At 47.3% G+C, this 19,492-nt stretch overlaps 1 protein-coding gene across 1 annotated transcript in view; it reads left to right on the forward strand.

Moving 5' to 3' along the window:
• Positions 1-5,246: 5,246 nt before the first annotated feature.
• The window catches only part of LOC144118409 (ras-related protein Rap1-like), an 81,506-nt gene continuing 67,260 nt past the window's right edge, over positions 5,247-19,492 (forward strand). Inside the window, exon 1 of the mRNA XM_077651352.1 lies at positions 5,247-6,159. Within this exon, the coding sequence (XP_077507478.1) occupies positions 5,985-6,159 (175 nt within the window). The 5' untranslated portion in view covers positions 5,247-5,984. The remainder of the gene's footprint in view (positions 6,160-19,492) is intronic.

Below are 19,492 nucleotides of genomic sequence, written 5' to 3' on the forward strand. Positions count from 1 at the left end.
TGGGGTTTGAGATTGCGTCCTCTCTGGGACGATGAAAAGGTCTGAATTGAGATTTTCGCAACCCTTGCCGTGGGATAAATGTCACCGAGTGAGTGCTCGCGGATTAGTGGAGTGACGGAAATGGGCTCGTTACAATCTCTCCATGTTTATCGGAACAGTGCATGTTCGCGGGACACGTGCGAGTCCGCTACTCCCCTCTCTCTCCTAATGCGCTAATATTCAATCAAAAGCTGAATTTAGCATTGAGCTTCGAACATTGTTGCGCAACATACGGCAAAGGACACGGACGTTTCTCTGGGCCGTGCCCTTGTTGAAAACGCTGCATGCATAACGCGACATCACCGAGCCTTGAACGAACACACTCGCTCACGTTGCCGCTCTCGTGAAACGAGCAAGCCGTAGAGAGTATCTGAATAGTTTGACATTTAGAGAAATAAAGAGTGATGCAGCGACATCCGTGAAGGATAACTTCAATATGTCCTCTTCAGACACCGAAGCACAGAGGGATCCGCGGGAAAGGCATGCCTTATCTTCCAATCCCTTAAAGGTCACTCTTCTGTTTAACGCTCTACGGGCTTTCTTCCCAAGTTGGCCAGTATCTAACTTGAATGAAGAGAAACGAGAGAAAAAAAAGATACAGGCAGCCCTAACGTCATGGATGAATGTAGCGTAGCGAAGACACATATTAGCAACACAATGAGGCGAAAGGAAGATTTAGAAAAAAAAAAAATCTTCTGAGCGCTACCCTCAAGAGTGTCATTTTTCTCGGAGTGCCCGTTTTGCCTTCCTTTTACTTATATTGTTCTTCCGAGTAGTGCGCAGACCTAGATTTCTTGGAAGTGCAGGCTCGTTCTGAAAGAGAACTGGCTTTGACAGGCGACAATCCTCGACTGCCTTTCATTGTCACGGCTGATTCTCGGAAAATACACACGAATCTAACATTTCCCGAAACGGGAGAAACATCATCACTCCCTTGCTTATATAAAGCTTGGTTATAGGCTTTCTGACAGGGACAATGAATCGAATTGGAAAGAGGCACAGACTGACACTTGCTTCTTGCCGCCAGGAAGTACGTGAAGATAACTTTTTATTTTTGTTTAGAAAAATAAACAGGGAAACGATTTAATTCGGTTTTTTTTTAATCAGCTTTGTGATGCGCTTCTCGCTGGACTGCGTTTCTCTGAAAGTACGGCAGGCATCCGCATCATTACTCGCTGCTCGACACTATTCATGTAGGCAGCCACTAATTATATTACCAAGAAAGCTTCTCCGGTCACAATACAAGAGTGTCTCTTCTATTTATAGGGTTTGAGAAAAAAACCTTGAAGAAAAGATACACTGTCCAATTTAGCGCTTTTTTAACGTTAGTACTCGAGGCTCTCTGCAATAACGCTTAAGAGACGTTAAGATCGGATGAGACCTCCCCATTCCCACCCAATAAAAAGCCTCCAATAACGTTTGTACGAAAGACGTCCTTATGCTGTCGCCCAGTAACGATCAATCGCACCATGACTCTCCCCCTCTGTCCGCCCGTCCGTCCGTCCGTCCGCCCGCCCGCCCGCCCGCCCGCCCGTCCGTCCGTCCGTCCGTCCGTCCGTCCGTCCGTCCGTCCGTCCGTCCGTCCGTCCGTCCGTCCGTCCGTCCGTCCGTCTGTCTGTCTGTCTGTCTGTCTGTCTGTCTGTCTGTCTGTCTGTCTGTCTGTCTGTCTGTCTGTCTGTCTGTCTGTCTGTCTGTCTGTCTGTCTGTCTGTCTGTCTGTCTGTCTGTCTGTCTGTCTGTCTGTCTGTCTGTCTGTCTGTCTGTCTGTCTGTCTGTCTGTCTGTCTGTCTGTCTGTCTGTCTGTCTGTCTGTCTGTCTGTCTGTCTGTCTGTCTGTCTGTCTGTCTGTCTGTCTGTCTGTCTGTCTGTCTGTCTGTCTGTCTGTCTGTCTGTCTGTCTGTCTGTCTGTCTGTCTGTCTGTCTGTCTGTCTGTCTGTCTGTCTGTCTGTCTGTCTGTCTGTCTGTCTGTCTGTCTGTCTGTCTGTCTGTCTGTCTGTCTGTCTGTCTGTCTGTCTGTCTGTCTGTCTGTCTGTCTGTCTGTCTGTCTGTCTGTCTGTCTGTCCGTCTGTCCGCCTGTCCGTCCGTCCGTCCGTCCGTCCGTCCGTCTCAACATATTAAGTGTCCTATCTTTATGCAATGAAAACTTAAAATAAACTAAAAAAATGAAGCCATGCTTATTTCTAATCAGATCGTTATAGGGCCCTTTCACAGACTGGGTCTTCGTAATTGATATTTAAATAAAAACGGCCATGTTCAAGCAAACACCCGAATATCCCCGAGTATTTTCAAGCTGTTTCGTACGAATCAAGCGCCTCATTTTCTATGTTCTTCTGCAAAACTCTCAGCTCAATCTACATTTTTTATTTCTATTCGCATTTTACTGCACGTGTTTTCACGGGTACTTTTCAGAGTGCAAATGTGCGGAGAGAGGGGCAGGTCACCTACTTGCATGTTTACCCACCCTTTCGTAAGGTTGGTTTCTTTGCACACACTGTAGCCAAAGGAGATGCACCCTTTAAAGGAAGCATGCACTGCCGTTGTCACTGGGTGGGCTGACGTAACTTATTCGCTTACTTCGTTTTGGTAGAGGCCGGATGATACTGTGTTCACTTGTTTAATGGACGCACTGATTTCCAAAAAAGAAAAAAAAACAAGAAAACTATGGTGCGTTTATTACGCCGTGTAAAGTTTTAAAAAAAAATTAAATTGGTAAATACTAAATAAAAAGTAGGCGTGTTAAATACTTAATCACGTAGGACTGACTTTTATAGTACAAAACTCACCCTTGAGCAGGGCTCCCGGGCTCGTGAACTCTATCAGCAGCTTTTATTTTAAACCGGCACTTATAACAGGTAAAGCGGTCAAAATTCTGCCAAATAGTGAACGACTAGAGCTCACTATAGCGTAACTAAAAGCATTCAACGCGAAGCCCTGCCGCCACAAGTAGCAGCAATCCCTAAAATTGTAGTTCGAACAGTGAACCGTTAGTGATCACACTTGGTTTCTGCTGGCTCTCGGATTCCAAACGTAGCATTTTCATTTGATTCTCTTCCCATAGGGCGAGGCATGTAGATATAGTAGTCTTGGAATTCGACAGATAACGCTTTACTGTATTGCGCGTTCTTTTAGGCGTTCCAAAAAAGGGCGCCCCCTAGGGCTCAGTATCAACACTAGCAGACTGCGCGCTAAAAGAGAGGGGTGTGTTTATTACGCGGGGTGAAATAAATAGATTTTGGATGCCAAAGGAGACAGGTGCGCTCATTATGCTAACGCGTCCATTGTGCGAGAAAACGCGGTAAGCACGAAACATGAAGCATCTTACTTTCTAGGCGTCTTTCGATAGCTTGATTACTTGTTGCAAAGCCCTAGAGAAATGACTTGATTTTATTAATGTCGAAGAAAGATAAAAATGTTACCTGGCCGTTTGAGGCTGCAGGTATGGTTGCAACATGGAAGAATATTTAAAATTGTAAAGTGTAGCATAAGATTTTCTTCAAATTCTGGGTGGCTTGCTGAAATATGAGCGTGCTTAATATTTCCTGCAGGTATCTTTGTTTATCTTTGACTTGCACACGCTTAAAATAGACTTAATACTGATATTCTTAATTCCTGCTTAGTTAGCGTTAATACGCTGTAGAATCCGTCTAAGCATAATGTTGCAGACCGCGTCTTGAAAGTTCCTATCAAAAGTAAAAGTTTAGTTTCCGACGAAGGCCAAGGTTGACGAAAAATAGAAGAGCTGAATCATTCACGGGAATATTCCCAACGCTAAGAAACCACGTGGAGAGTTTCATGTCCATCGATGATTCGATACATTTTTTTACGGAACTAGTTAAACTAAGTACAAATCTGCGAAAAGCGCTCACTTGAAAAAAAAATCGCTGATCATTTCGTAGGGAAGAAAACGCACAGACGTGAATGAGCTCGGCTGCGTAATACGTCACTACATGCAGCGTAAATAAATTGCGAAAGAAAGCAAGAAACTGCTCTTTACTGGGAATTCTTCGCATGAGCCCGAAGTGCACCAAATTTTTCACCGCAATGCTGCCCTCTGCGCGTATGATTTCATCCTCTGAGACTGCATGAAAAACTCAAAGAAGTAGAAGAAATATGTTTGAATTCCTACAAAGTCTTAGAGAGACCTAAAATCGAAGAACACCGAAGCCGCTGCTTAGATCCCGGGATGTAATAAGCCTTTGAACTCGGCGCGCAAGAGAAGTGTACCGCTGGACGCCAAAGTAACCGCGCATGCGTTGAATGATGGCCTCTGAATGAACGGCGGAGTGCCTTTTGAAGCAACACGACTGTGCTCGACCTAAATGTCGAGTGAAAGCGATGAATGAGACACGCACTTCACCAAGGCTCGTTTAAATACGCCCTTTTTTTCTGATTCTTTACTCAGGAGCACGGCGAACTTTGCTTGGTGTGGATTGGCTTCGTCCCTTTCTGCGCGTGAAATTTCGTGTCATCATGAATCCAGTCAGAACCCAGCAACTGTGTTGCTATTCTGGCGCCGACAGGCAGCGCTTTTTATTGATATATTCTTTCATTTTCGAGCCAGCGTATCTTCCACGGTCGACCAGCGGCTCGGAGACGCAACTGGTGGTTGCCATGGAAATATGCGACGCCAGTGCCGCCTCCTAGCCGCACAGTGACGAGTCGCCACACATTGGCCAGAGCACGGACCACCTCTTTTCTTCGCTCCAGCTTTTACAAAGGCTGTGATATGGCATACGTGAGTATTTCCAGAGCAGAGAAAGGTCAATTAAACCAAATGCCTTCAGAAGCTCTCGCGCTTTCCCCTTGTGTAATGTGAGCATGTCTGGTTAATTCGACGGCAACACACCTTAAAGAAACATCTAAGCTTTTATTAGCGCTTAGTTGCCTGCATGACCCCTCTTCAAGCCTCTCTCCTTTCTCAAAGACAAAGGGTTTTTAGACTCCCTTTGAATTGCACCTTCGAGACCGAAAACTCTTTTTCCTATCTGTCGCACCATACTTGGAAAGCGCTGCGAGACTGAATTAGTTGGTGACGCCGACACCACTTCTCTTGCGAATCGATCACCGACGCCATCTTTTGGACGCGCGCAATCGAAGCGTGTCCATACCCTACCGAGGAGCCATGTATCGCAGCGCCGCGGTCTAGATTCCCGCTCGCGACTGGAGCAGACGACGCGGCTAAGTGGAACCAAAAGATCGCGCAAAGGCGCGCGCACTGCACTAGGCTCGCCGCTTCCATCTCCCCAGTTCGTCTCGCGTGCCCTCCGTCAGCTCACCGGCTCTTTCGTGTGGCGCGAGTATAGTGCGTGCGTCTGCTTTGTCGCTGTCCACGCTAAAAATTAGTGCCATTTTCTGCTCGTCAACCTTTTCCGACTCAGCGCGAGACGAAGACCAACTGCCGAATTGAAGGGAATGTGAACCAGCTATGTAGTTCCCTCCGCAAAAGCCCCCTGGGCCATTGTTGAAATCATGCTTCTTCCAGATTAGTAAGACAAGTTCGAGCTCACCACGAGGAACGAAGGCGGCTGGAACACAACGGCGACAGTTTTCTTTTCTTTTTTTCGAGACGAGCGATACCGATAGAACGCGCGAAGCAGTGCGCAGAAAGACTTCGAAGTGCATGAAACGAACGCTTTGTGAACGACTGAGCAAAAGTAGCGGACGATAAATAGCAGAGCGACAGCCCCATTGACGCAAAGGAAGACGGCGAGAAAAAGTAGGACGTTGAGAAATCCTGGAGGACCCAAGTCTTCGTCGTAAAGACTCCCAGGGAACGGCGACTCGGACGCAAAAGGCGATGTGTGATTGACTCCAAAGTGCGCGCTACTGGGCGTTAAAAACGACTTCGTTCTGAGAAACGCCGCCGGCGTCGGAGGAAAAAGTGACGTTTGCGTCCCAGTGTCTTCGCCATGGGGTCCCTCGGAAGAGTTCGGTGATCGAGGAACTTATGGGGGAGCACGCCGAACTACACTTGCCCGGTATGCGTGAGAACAGGCTCGTGGTGATGGGCGCCGGAGGCGTGGGAAAGACCTCGCTCATCGTGCAGTTCCTCGAGAGCGTGTTCTCGGTTACGTACAAGCCGACTGTCGAAGACTGCTACAGGCACTCCGTACAAACGCCAGGTGAGAGACATTTACCCCTCGGGTAGCTTTTGTCCTCCATACGGTGTCCACCCTTTTGTTTGCTTGCCTTTTTTTAATGCGAAGGCACTGTTGGCCTCCTAACCTGGGAAATGTTGGTGTGTAGTGAAGCGTCTTAAGTTAGTCACGTGATGAGGGAAATGGCGAGAAATAAACAAAACTTTGAATTACAGTGACCTTGCCCAAACTGGAGAAATACGATAAACACTGCCGCGAATGGGTGCTGAATCCGCGGTGGTGCCAACACATCAGCTTCACTGGCCACTGCACAAGAGCATTGTGATGTCGCTGCAGCCGATCACGCCTTGTGTTAAACTGCAGCACACTCTCTCGTTGTTCATTGCACGTTTTCGTCTTCATCAACTTCCACCTGTGCACACGTAACGAAAAAAAAATAAACGCGCTTTCAATGGGACTTTCAGGTACGTGGCGTTGGTGTCCACTTGCAAAATCATCTTTTCGCACAACATTTTGTGGTTAGCAACGCTAAACCGTCAGCAATTTTTGTATAAGGCGTCTCTTACTTCTCTTCTTAACAGCGTTCTTTTGATACTCTAGTAGACATAGGCAGGGAACTGAGAGGCTGGTTGGGATAACCATGCTAAAACATCGACGGTCATTTAAACCCGAGGAAAGCATTTGGTAGTGTCACTTTTTTGGTGGTTGTGCTAATTAGGGTGAAAATTAGTTCTGTAATCATTTTAAATTAACTATCACCCCCGAGAAAGAAACAGGAAGGACATCCACATGCCGCCAGTTGGAACCGAGCTCACGGCATCCGCATGTCGCGTACAGAGTTGTAAAAGCTGAGCTGCGAGGTAGAATCGCGTGTAGAAATGCTGACTTCAACGTTCCTTTTTTTTGGCCTGCACCGCTGTAATTCAATGTCGCTTGTACGTGCCCACAGGTTGGAGCACGACCAGGCATCACTGCAGTTTTCGACGGAGTGAAAGGACAACGACATAACTGCTAGTCAGGACTATAAGCTGTATAAAAAACACAGCAAAGCTTGAATTAAATCTTAGGTATCGTGTAGTATCTCAATAAAAGTGTCATAATCTAACTGTTTTCGATATCTTGTTCAATACGAATTAATATGAAAAATTAGTGTACAACTTTTAAAGATACAATCAACCCTTGTAAAACACCTTTATTTTTTTCTGCGCTTTGTCTATCTGAATTGGAATGCGCCTGTTCCGTGTTACTTTATTTTGATATTTTTCGCGTGAAGTAAAAAAAATTCTTTTTTATTAATATCGGAGTTCTCATTGCTTGTCAGAAGACCCTGCATGCCAGCGATGTCCATAATGCTATTATTCAACACGTGATCCAAAACAAGGCTCACTTTAGGAACAAAAAACACTCTCCGCTCCTCAATTACCCCCCCCCCCCTTCCAATTTCTTGTGAAGCTAGAGCTCTTAGTTAATGCAACAAACACTGCGAATAGTAACCCTTCTTTGGTCAGCCAGGGTAACCGGCTCCTCAAGCGTATTTAAACGTTCTCCAAATATTAACCATTGCCTAAAAAACGTTTTTTTTCTTTATGCCGCAGACTTGTCATAAAGCACACCTTCGGATAAGGCTTTACCTTATTCAGATGGAATTAACGCCTTCCCACTGTACACAATCCCGCTGCATGTTTATGACTCTTTACATGTGTCCACTGAAACGCACGTGTCGTCAGGTTGACGCTCCAACGTTCCAACCCATGAGTGCTTTAACTGCGCGGCTAATCTCTCGGATGAAAATTCGCCTGAGGTGATTACAAATGTGTCCAACGCCGCCCGGCCACTCAAACTCTCGGGGCGAGCTGAAGTGTTAATGCATTCGTCGCACCCGGGGTGCAACTGATCGAAGATTTAACGGCCTCGTTTTAACCTCGACTTCTTCCCGGATTGCAGCCTTGGCACCGCCTTTAGGACGGCCAGATGGCCTAATTGAGAGTTACCGCTCAATTGAAAAACCAAAGAAAAAAGAGAGAGAGAGAGCAGGATAGAGAGGGTTATGCTCGGTTAAGTCTAGCAGTAAATAAACGAAGACGGAAAAAAGATGCCGTTCACCTGTCCGACACCGTACTCGAGTACGTGGTAGTATACGCTGGTTATAACGCTATTCTGAGCACAGACCCGTGGATTCTAGGGCAAATTAGCAGCACACACTTCAGGACCTCTCGTTCTTTTGTTAAAGTACAGTTGTTACCACTACCACCACTCGCTAGGCAGGAAGGCGCAGATGTGAGAAATCGAAACGCGACACAACAAAGCGCTGTCATTGGAGTTTTCAAGAAACGAAAAGCCCTTAGGCGATCCTCAGTGGATGGTTTGAATGCGTCTGAATTTGTAATGCTGGTGATTCTGTTGTAGCGCCTTTATAAGGGTATGACACGAAAGCTTTGATGCGTTAATGCCCATAGAAGTAGAATTGGTCACTCTCTCTTACATTCACAGATCGCGGGGAGTCTTCATACCACCGCTGGCGCTGTACACGGTGCAGCGGTTAAATTAAGCGATGCACCACTGCCCTGTGATGGCAGGTGCTGCCACCGGTGTGGCATGTGCTACGCAGGGTGCTCTGCCCGAGAAATCTCCCTCCACCAAACATAAGTAACTGCCACGTGCCACGGTGGCGCAATTTGCCCACAATCCGGTAGGAAGTTTGCCACCTACCATGGTGGGTGGGTTTTGGCGGCGTCACAAGGGTCACACCGCGTCACGCTCAAGTGTCATGCGTGACAGCGGCTGCCATTTTCGCCAGCACAGATGTCCTACATTCGCAATAACATCCTACATTTGCAATAACCTCATCAAAGACGCTAATAGAGAGACGAACAAATAGAGTGGAGGAGAACACGTTCAAATGTTAGTCATGCGCACGGAGTCTTATGCATGCGGTTCAAAGTCAGCCAACAGGTAGCCATCTATTAAAGACCTATATGAAAAACGTCCTTGTCATGATAGTGGTTATTATTTCATGATAAGCCATTAAAGCTGACAGTGTCACGTTTTCACTACTCTACGCGCTACGTGGCCAATATGCACGGCTCACGAGTGCAATCGCCTCGCAATGTCAACGGTCGGGATAAGAAAGGTGAGGTAAAAAATGCAAATATTTTCTGAATAACATAAACTACTTCTTACTAACAACAACGTGACGAACTACGACACTGAAGCATTGATATCTTTTTTCTTATCTTCGAGCTGGTTTTCCTGACGAGTGTGAAGTCATGTTTAGAGGACTGTCCCGTTTTACTTTATTTTACCGTGCTTTTTTCTCCCACTAAGAAAATTTTGCGAATGTAATGACAGTGTTATTGTAGTTTTATATGCTGATTTTTCGCTTGTCTAAATGTTTAATTTCATTCATCTTTACTCACATAAGGTTTTACTGCATTGCAGCGTCAAGTGGCAAGAGGCGAGAATGGGTGTTTTTGAGTAACCAAAGAAGAACAAACTTTTTTAGTCGAAACCATTACCCTTTATTCGGATTAGCCTTGAATTTCACGAAGCACTCATGGACGGTAACTGGAGACGAATAAAAGCTCTCAAATATATAACACAATGATGTTAATCCAAGAATGGAACCGCTCGCCGCCCGCTGCACCGCGCGGCTTCCGGCTCTCGAATTGGCTCATTTCCGGATTCGAGTTGACTTTCGCCCCCTCGGGCGCGAGGCTCTCGCCCTGGCCTTTGTTGGCGCTCTTGCGCCTGACCCTGTTTCTCCTCTCCCTTTCGGCCGCTGAGTGAGGAGGACCCTTCTTTCGAATGCCGCCGTCTCCTACCGGCTGGCACAATCTGCACTGACATTTCCTGTCACCGCACGCAGAATGACGCGGGCGGCGCTGCTCGCAGAAATCGTTTACAGAGGGCACCCATTGTTAGGAAATAAAGACACCGTCCACGGACCACGGATTCATCAATCCCGAATTAGGCATTCGTGGGACATAAAGGGTTCTTGTCATGGCCACGCGAGCCCAATCTGCGCCGGGGCAAAATATATCAAAATATATAAATAGATATCAAGGAGGAAAAAAAATTCCGCGCATGACTATGAGCAGAGCGTAGGGACATGCCTTGGGGTATTCGTGGTTTTCTCTGGAATCGATTCGGTTGAGTCGCCGCAGCGGAATCGTGTGCGCGGTTAACGTTTCATGGAGGAATGTCAAGTTAGTCTGGCGACTATATCGGGCTCATGCTGCACGGTCGTGCGAGGGTATTCACAGAAACGCCTGTCGTGCCGTGCCCTATGCATCAGCCGCTGCAGCCGCCGCCGCACGCACGCAGCTCGGCGGGCGCGCAGTCGTGGGCACGACATGTGAGCGCCATTCGCTTCTCCGCCGCTTTAGTTTGTTGTCTCGTGACTTTTTTTGAGTTGTTTCTCGACCTCCTTGGTTGGAAATGAACTATCTAGAACATTTCGTCTGGAAACGTTTTCTTTCTGGTATTCTTTATCGTCTTTCTTTTTTATTACTCGGCATGTGAAGTGTCGTGCAATCAGGCACGCAAGTTGATGTAGCCCGTCTTCATTCTTGTTCATCGTTACTTGGCAGAAATATGTGTGCGGTCTGACTTGGACAGTTTCTTAGGGGGCGTACTTCTACTTTAATGTCGTCAGTTTCGTTTCATTGGTTTGAATACCAACAAAAAGTCCAAAAGCAAAGAAGCGCGGCATGACAAACGATCTTTACTTTACTTTTCACCGATCCATCTATTTGTTCATTCACTCATTCATCCGCCTGCCCGCCCGACTAATCTATTCTAATACAATAAATATAATATAATATAATCTTAAATAATTGAATATAATATAATATAACCTAATCTAATTTCATCTCTTTACCAATCTCTTGATCTACTTATGCCAAGCGTGACATGGTATGGCTCCTTGTTAGTCGGTCTCTTTTAACTAAATTCAAGCCCACTTACCACGAACCTGACGGTCGCCAACATTTTGGTCGCGTTATTCGAAGTTCGTAGTAAATGGACTTCTCATATTACAGCTCAATATCCAAACTCGGGAAAAGTTTGCGTTTAAATTAAAAAGAAAATCGTTATGCGCGGTTGCTACCTCAGAATGGCGCTTTCTTGGCACGCTGTCTAGCGCAGCCATGTGCTCCTGGCTAATACCGTTGCTAGTGATAGGTCCTTCACAAAAGCGATATTATTAATCACGGCTGAAGCGCTGACGGTTTATTTATGCGTGAACACCGACTTCGTTCATAATAAGCGAGAGTTCGCTTTAAGTGCGACCATTATAATTGGGCTCGACTGTATCGCAAAAATAACGGTATTTAACAAGCGCTTATGATTTAGTATGTAAAGGTGTGTGTTTGGTGCGTAAAACGTGTTAATTACGCGAGGAAGGGACAATTTACAGCTTACACATATAAATGTACACGTATGCACATGATTACACACGCTTAAATGCCCTATCACGGTGCAGTCATATCCGGTAGCTCAGTGTCATAGGAAGCAAACGGGTGTGGCCATTCAAGTGCTCTGCTTTCCAACCCAGAAGATATATAAAGGGCACTTCTAATTTAAGGCAAAAGTTCTCGATTAGTTGCGCATATGGTTCAGGACATCTTGAACCAGAGCTAAATAAATTAAGGTGATGACTCTTGCGTTCAGTGAAGTTTTGCAAATCAGTGGCTACTATTCACACCTGCACTTACACGACAAGTAGCGGTTGCACAACGTCTAGCATAAAAAAGCATTATTTATAAATAAATGCTTACTTCTATAATATTGTTTCCACTGAATTCAGTAAGCTTCCCGGCATTATTCGTTCGTCTATGCCACATCGCATCAAATTAAAGTGACTTTATAAAGCAGCCTGTCGGAAGCCGCCAAAGGCAGCCTCCATCTCCAGCCGCGAAGTACCGCGCGATTAGAAGACTCCATTCATACGCTTCGAAAGAGGCGCAATTTTCGGTCTCTCCGTTTAGCAACAAAGTAATACAGATGACTGACCAAAAAATTTATGTTAAAAATGTGTACAGGGAGCGGGTGGAGCGGTCCTTAAGGGGACATTCCTTACAAACGCTGGGTGGGCTGCTCATTACAGCAGCCAATTGGCTGTAGCTGCTGCTCGGGCGCGCCCGACCAGATGTAAAATTAAAAAAATGGCTGTGGTTTAGCTCTGGTTAAAGCTGGAGTGGCGCGATAGCTACAGCTGGCCGAGTGGAACTCGCTCAGTCGAATTGCAAAGCCAGTCTTTCGCCGCTCCATTTCACTAGGCGTTCCTTCTTCATCTTCGTCCCTGGACGTGGATTCACTCTCTCCACTCCTCCCCCACTCGGTTTCGCTGGAGCCGCGCCGCCTGCAGCTGCCACGGTAGCCACGGCGCCACCACGCTGAAGGCTCGAAATGCTCGTCGCGCACGCGAACTGTGTGCTCTGACGTCACTACGCACATGCGCACAACTGACGAGGCGGGCGACGTCTGCTCCACCGTCGGCGCAGCGGCGAGGCGCGCGGCGCGCACACCAGCTGCGGGCTATGACGTCCTTCCGCGCATGCGCACAGCTGGCGGATCGCTGGTGCCGCGGCTCGGTGCGCAGCCACGCTGACATCGCGAAGTGGCTGGCGTGGTGTAGCTATCGCTACAAAACAAAGCCGCCCCTTCCCCCCCCTAAAACGTGAGCGGACGCACGAAACCGACCAACGAAATGCGTCTGGCTTTGCACCGCGTTCTTTTCCAATCTCTATTTTTTAAACCTCGTCCTAGATATCGTAGTTTCCTCCCTGGCCGTGCCACACGAGCTCCTTGTTTTTCCTTTCGCTTGCGCTAGGATAAACAACATTGGAGCTACGTTTACTTTCGTCGAGTCGAGAAAAACAGTATTAACGCAACCAGTGCGCCTTCCATTCTCGAGCATTTCTAGGCATCGCAGTATCGAAAACAAGAAATAAAAAACAAAAACGAAATGAAAGTATTAGATGGTAGGTCCGAAGGAATGAATGGACGCGGAAAGAGGAGAACTCGGTCGAGTCGGGACGGACCGAAGCAAGGGCGGTAATAAAATTAGGACAAAGAGAGCGACAATTGGAGGAGGGTCGGGTACGTTACTAAATCCTTCTCACCCGTGTTGGACCCTGAAAATAAACACACCGGGCGGACGAGCAGGCGGACGAGATCAGTTTTCGTCGATGTTTGTGTTGCCGCTGCCGCCGGCTTCAGCGGAGAAACCCCGACGATGCGCCAGCGCCGGAAATGAGCAAGGACGGTATAGTGGCCGGTGTATAAACAACGTCGTCGTCGCTTTAGCGACAGCGACGACCAGGACCTCTTACCCTTTCTTCTCCGCTTGCCCTCCTTCCCAACGAGACCGGAGAGGTCGAGTAGAAGGCCAACGGTCCTCGGAGGGAACCCGAGCCACGTATGTTCTCGTGGGCAGTCTGCTGTACTAACGGCGTCCGAAGAGTTTCGCGAAAATCGAGACACAGTAGCGCCCCGAATGAGACTGCGTTGCGGATCAGGAGCAAGAGACAATGCGAATGACGGGCTCCCGGTAAATTAAAGGGAAGTGAGCGGAAATTTTTCAGGACTATCGCGTTGCTCTTTGACGTCACGCGTGACGCAGGCGGGTTGCCTTCGGCGTCGCGGTCGCCGTAGACAGACTGGAAGCGCGCCTCAGAGGTATTAATTTCACTCAAGTACCATTATAAAATCCTGCACTTAATGTGGATTCTTGAAAAAAAAATAAAATTGGTTTTTTGAAGAAAGGAAATGGCGCAGTAACTGTCTCATATATCTCGGTGGACACCCGTACCGCGCCGTAATGGAACGAAGAAACGTGGGAGTGAAAGAAGAAAGGAGGAAAGAAGTGCTGTAGTGGAGGGCTCCGGAATAATTTCTACCACCTGGGAACCTTTAACGTGCAATGACATCGCACAGCATACGGGCGCCTTTTACGTTTAGCCTCCATTATGACGCGGCCGCCGCGGTCGGTTTCGAACCCGGGTACTCCAGCTCAGTAGACGAGCGGCTTAACCTCAGCCACTGCGGCGGGTGTGTCCGTTATTCACGCTTCGGCATGACATCCAAACAGAAAGCATGCAGTGAAACAGAACCGAAATAGAGAGCCTGCAGAGTGTGTGTGGGATTTTTTTTTTCATGCGATCGTTTATTCCTGCTATTATGCCAGTTCTTTATTGTTCTTGTCGTCATACAAAGAGCGAGTATGAAATTAGTAATGTAGCTCATTTTGTTGCTGCCGTTCTGGAGGTCTCTTTTTTCAACTACTAGCATTTTTTAAATTTTCTATATGAACCTCGGTTGTCTTACTTTGGCTTTTTTTTTGTTAAGCCTTCTATCCATTTCTCTTATCTCTCTATCTGATGCCAGGTAAGCCAGGAAAATCTCGCTAGAGTCGCGGTTTATTGTACGGGAATCAGCGCGCAACTCCAAAGCATTGCCCCTGCCGACACAATATGCGCTGCGACCGACGCACCTTGTTCCCGTCCGCCTTGTTCGTACGCCTGGTCCCGTGCATTCGAGTAAAGCTACGCTGCAGACATGATTGGCTTTTACACGTGAGGCCTATAGCACGCGTACTGAAGAAGCACGAAGAGTATTGAGTGGGTTGGTATAAGTCACTCTTACGCGTCATTCATGCATGCATGCATGCAAGCATTTAAACTGCACACATGCACTGCATGTTGCAACTTGAATTTGAACATGCGTTCCATGTTGCAACACAGCACCCAGCGTCATCACGTGTCCCTCTCTGTGTTTGCGTCCTTCCGCTGGTTTTTTTTTTTTTTACAACTATGTACCAACTGGCCCAGCCCTCTATTCTATACTGATGCATTGCATGGCGGATTTCAAGTACGTGGAACTAAGGTTGTTTTTTTCTTCTGGTTGCGAGAGAGAAAGATGTTTATTTACAAGAAAAAGGCAAAGAGGTCGCACTGATTCATGATCCTCTCATCAGTCATTCCGCACTGAAAAAAAAAGGGGGGGGGGGGGGAGGGGAAGTGAGGATAACATGAGCAGTGCGTCGGATCACAGTCGTGCTTGAATACAGAGGTAACGCCGAACAGATATACCATTGCGCCCGTTCAAGAGCAGAGCATCAAGTTATAACGCGATAGCGTTAAGGAGCTCGTGTAGGAGAAAATCCGGCGTCGGCGTCGGCGTCCTTGACCATGAGCGAGAAATCCGCGAAAGATACCCAGAGAAGCAACATAGGAGGCAGGTGTGTCACCTTGGTCACGTGACCTTGCGGCGTCATCACAAACTGTCCACCGGGTTTTGAGAAAATTGTGCACCATGGAAGGTGGCAGTTAAATTAATGATTGATCGCTCGGGATGAGAAACCTTGGCCGCACAAGGCCCACCGGTGGCAGCACCTGCCATCGCTGGGCAGTGGCGCATCGCTTAGCCATTGCACCACTGATCCAGGAATGGTGTGATGGCTCTCAGGAATCTATGAATGTTAAGTAGAAATTCGCCAATTCTGCATATATGTGCATTAACCTATTGCGCTTTAGCGTCATGCTCTTAGGTTGGGGTTACGTGTCCCCCTTAAGTGTCCCCTTCGTTTTTTTTCTTTTTTTTACTAATACCGTGATAACTACATGAGCGGTGTGTGTAAGGTTTTCTGGGTAATAAACTATTTCGCTCGCAGTCAGCGCTCATCCAATGGCCGTCATGTTCTTTTTCAAGTTTCTTTCTGTTGGCGCTGTTATTACGTCACGAGCCGGGGACTCCCGAGCAATACGCGACGCTCCGTGAGAACAACTGCCGGCATTTTTGTGAGAGCCTATGGAAGACTGCCTGCTGCGAGCTGCCTCGCACTCTTCTCCACTCGTCCGGCTCGACAAAAGTCCTATAGCGACTGTTACGCAACCTATCGTCGGCAAAAGAAAAGCCAAAATGAGGGAGTTATAAGAAAGTGCGCCACTTTCTCGGCAGCGACTGCGGACGAGCGAGACAAGCGTAAAAGCTGTTGAGTGCCCTAGCGGCCGTTCCGTGAGCCGTGAAAGCTGGGGACAACGGTGCCGGCGATGATTTTGTATTTTCTGTAGTAATTTTTTTTTTGTCTATAGCCCAGCCGTCTCTCGAGCGGCGATGCCTCGAATGCCTTGAGTGGCAGCTGCTTCGAGCGAAGCCTGGGGCCAAGAGACGCGTTTTGAGCGGCTAAGGGGAAAAACTCAATTGTGCAGCTTGCCTCCGGCATTTCATTGTCTTTTTTTTTTCGTATACAAGGCACCTGTGCCTGGCACCGCACCGCTGTTGGCTCCTGCCTGATTTTTTTTGTTTACTTATTGTGAGGCCCAAAGCGTCAGAAGGCCGGTAGTTTCGGCATGCGTACAGTTTCATCAGTAATAGTCTGGCAAGTTCAATCCTGAATCCAAGCTATTCATCGCAAAATAGTGAACGGTAATTATTTTGTGCACGTTTGATCAGAAAACAATGTGTGATCTGATGTATTGCACTCCCCAACAAAGAGTTCACTTCAAACGCATAATACAGCTCCTCGCTGACGACTGTGCAGTTAGGATGCTTATTTTTCTTTTACTACCAGTGCATGCTTGAACACTTCTGTCAGGAGTGGAAGTATTTTAGCAGCTACGAATGAATAGTAACTATGATGTAAGAAATTAAATAATGGCAAAGAGACTAGCTAAACTAGGCTACGGCTTTGCTGAATCATTTTGGCTGTAGCCAAGGTGTCCTTCAATTCCCCCCCACCCCCCCTTTCTTTTCTTTTTTACTTCTTTTCTTCATCGTTCCCTTCCCCTTCTCACATTTAGCTTGGCTTCTGTCTTGTTCTCTTCTTCTCTTCCCCTTCTCTCTCTTGGCTTGGCTTCTGTCTTCTTTGTTTTCATTTCTTCTTTTTCTTCTCTTCCTCAGTCGGTGGCTCAGTGGTTAGGGCGCTCGACTACTGATCCGGAGTTCCCGGGTTCGAACCCGACCGCGGCGGCTGCGTTTTTATGGAGGAAAAACGCTAAGGCGCCCGTGTGCTGTGCGATGTCAGTGCACGTTAAAGATCCCCAGGTGGTCTAAATTATGCCGGAGCCCTCCACTACGGCACCTATTCTTCCTTTCTTCTTTCACTCCCTCCTTTATCCCTTCCCTTACGGCGCGGTTCAGGTGTCCAAAGATATACGAGACAGATACTGCGCAATTTCCATTCCCCAAAAAAACAATTATTATTATTATCTCTTCCTCTTCTCTCTCGGCTTGGTTTGGATTTTGACGTCTTCTCTTATTCTCCTTTATCTTGACTTGATTTGGCTCTTAGCTTGACTTGCCTGGCGGATTTCTACAACTACAGCCACGACAAAGGGCTTCAGTTATACGGCCACTCGGGAACAAAAAATAGAAATACATAAAAAGAAAACTTGCAGGGATTGTTAACGTAACTTTAGTAAAGACACACTTTAATACGATGAGCATGAAAGAAAGATCCTGGACAATCGCCCGCCGTGGCATGTACCATTAAGCCCGATGACATCGTCATCATCATCATCATTTTACTTTGCACTGAATCACGGCACACGACTAGTTACAAGAGTAATGCCACTAGAACCACGCATTAATAAGGCATATCCTTACTCATATTTTTTTGAGGTAGTACCTGTAAGCGCAAAGGTTGATTTCATAACCGATACAATATCGGCGATGTTTTATTGTGTAAACACTGGAGGGAATATTTTATAATGCAGAATTGTGTAGCAAACTATAAAGCTCTTCAAACTTGCTTGTGGTGCAGAATTGCGACACTTATTTATTCATTGCCTTAGTTACTTATAAGGTTATTTATTTATCTATTTTGCTTTTCTTTCGTTAAAAATCACAGTTTGATTCATCATCGAAAGCAATGGATGACCTGGGCCACGTGCAGTCTGTGTAAAGGAAATTTCGTTAGTGATGACACCGAGGTGTTTGTATTTTTAACCTGAAACATTAGTCCACTTGGACATGCAGCACTCACCGTGAGCTTGAACCAGCGCGGAATGGCGATGAATTAGGCCGTACTGTTCTTCCTAACCCTCCCAGAGCCCTCTATAAAGTACCGTACTGATGTATAAAACGCTCGCATCGCGGCCTATGATTAGAATCCTTATGCATGATTAAAGCTTCATAATAAACACGGCAGTGTTGTGGCCCTGCATAACGCATGGTGCCGGTGCACAGCCAGGTGCAACGCGGCAAAGTTTAATTATGGAATTATGTGTAGCTTGGTCAACGCAGCTAGTCAGTTCTTGGGACACTCCTTTGCTTCTTAAAAAAAAACATATCGGACTGAGCTGTTATTTTCTGTAATCAGTATGAAAGCAAAAAAGATGCTCGGTCAGCACTGTGATGCAAGAGGTTCTTCTCTGCACCTTGCTCAGAACGTTGAAGGTGGTGCCACGTGAGCAGGTCAGTGAACGACACCAAAGCGCCGCTTTCATCTTACCCAAACCGATGTCCTTTTCTGTTCCTTCGCTTGTGCGTGTCTTCGTTACACTTATTCTTACTACAGAGTTAGATGTTATTGTCGCCCTCCCCTCTCCCCAATCACACAAGACAAAAATCTCCTGTTCCTCATCCGCACAAAATGACGACCTCATAGTAAGCTCACATGACTTAAGGTCATCGATCACATCACCTGCCAATCATGCCCCCATGACTCCTTTACACAAATGGCCAGATTACAGAATATGCTGAGACTCGTGCCATGTTATGTGGTCAATTATAATCTTTTTCTCGAAATTATCAGTAACAACTTGTCATCAAGTCACGTTCAGCTGTCCTTAGTATCTATTTGGGACGGGGGACAATGAAAAGTCGCGAATTTTTTTCTTTTTGGTATGATTTCACGTAGAATACTCTTAGGACACCCAGCATCACTGCCCCCGAAAGGTCGTCCACCCGGCGCGGTGCGGAGGGCCGAGCAAGAGACGCCGGCTATTCTGTCGCAACGTGTTGCGCGAAGCGAGGGATGCCGGTCGGCTCGGTGGTGGTGCAACGCACAAACCGCCGACTAGCATTTCTTCTCTCTTCTTTCCGCACTCATTCCACAGCCTTTCGCCCTCCGGGAATCCGGCACCTCGACGCCGCAGCAGCAACACCGCCTCGCATGAACCTCCCTCTGTGGGCCGAAGGAGGACGCGCGCATCGGCATCGATGGAGGGGAAAGAGCGAGACGCTTGGCGCATATTGGCACGCGAGTCTCTCCCCCTGTATATATCTGCTCTGAGAATGCGGCTCGGGGTGTTTGTGCCTTGCCGCCGTGTTTGCAAGCCTAGAATGGCGACGCGCGCTGCGGGCGAGGACGCGACGGACCGCCGAAACGATGTGGATTGACAGGAGAAATTGT

Source organism: Amblyomma americanum, chromosome 2 (assembly GCF_052857255.1).
Source record: "Amblyomma americanum isolate KBUSLIRL-KWMA chromosome 2, ASM5285725v1, whole genome shotgun sequence".
Lineage (NCBI taxonomy): Eukaryota > Metazoa > Arthropoda > Arachnida > Ixodida > Ixodidae > Amblyomma > Amblyomma americanum.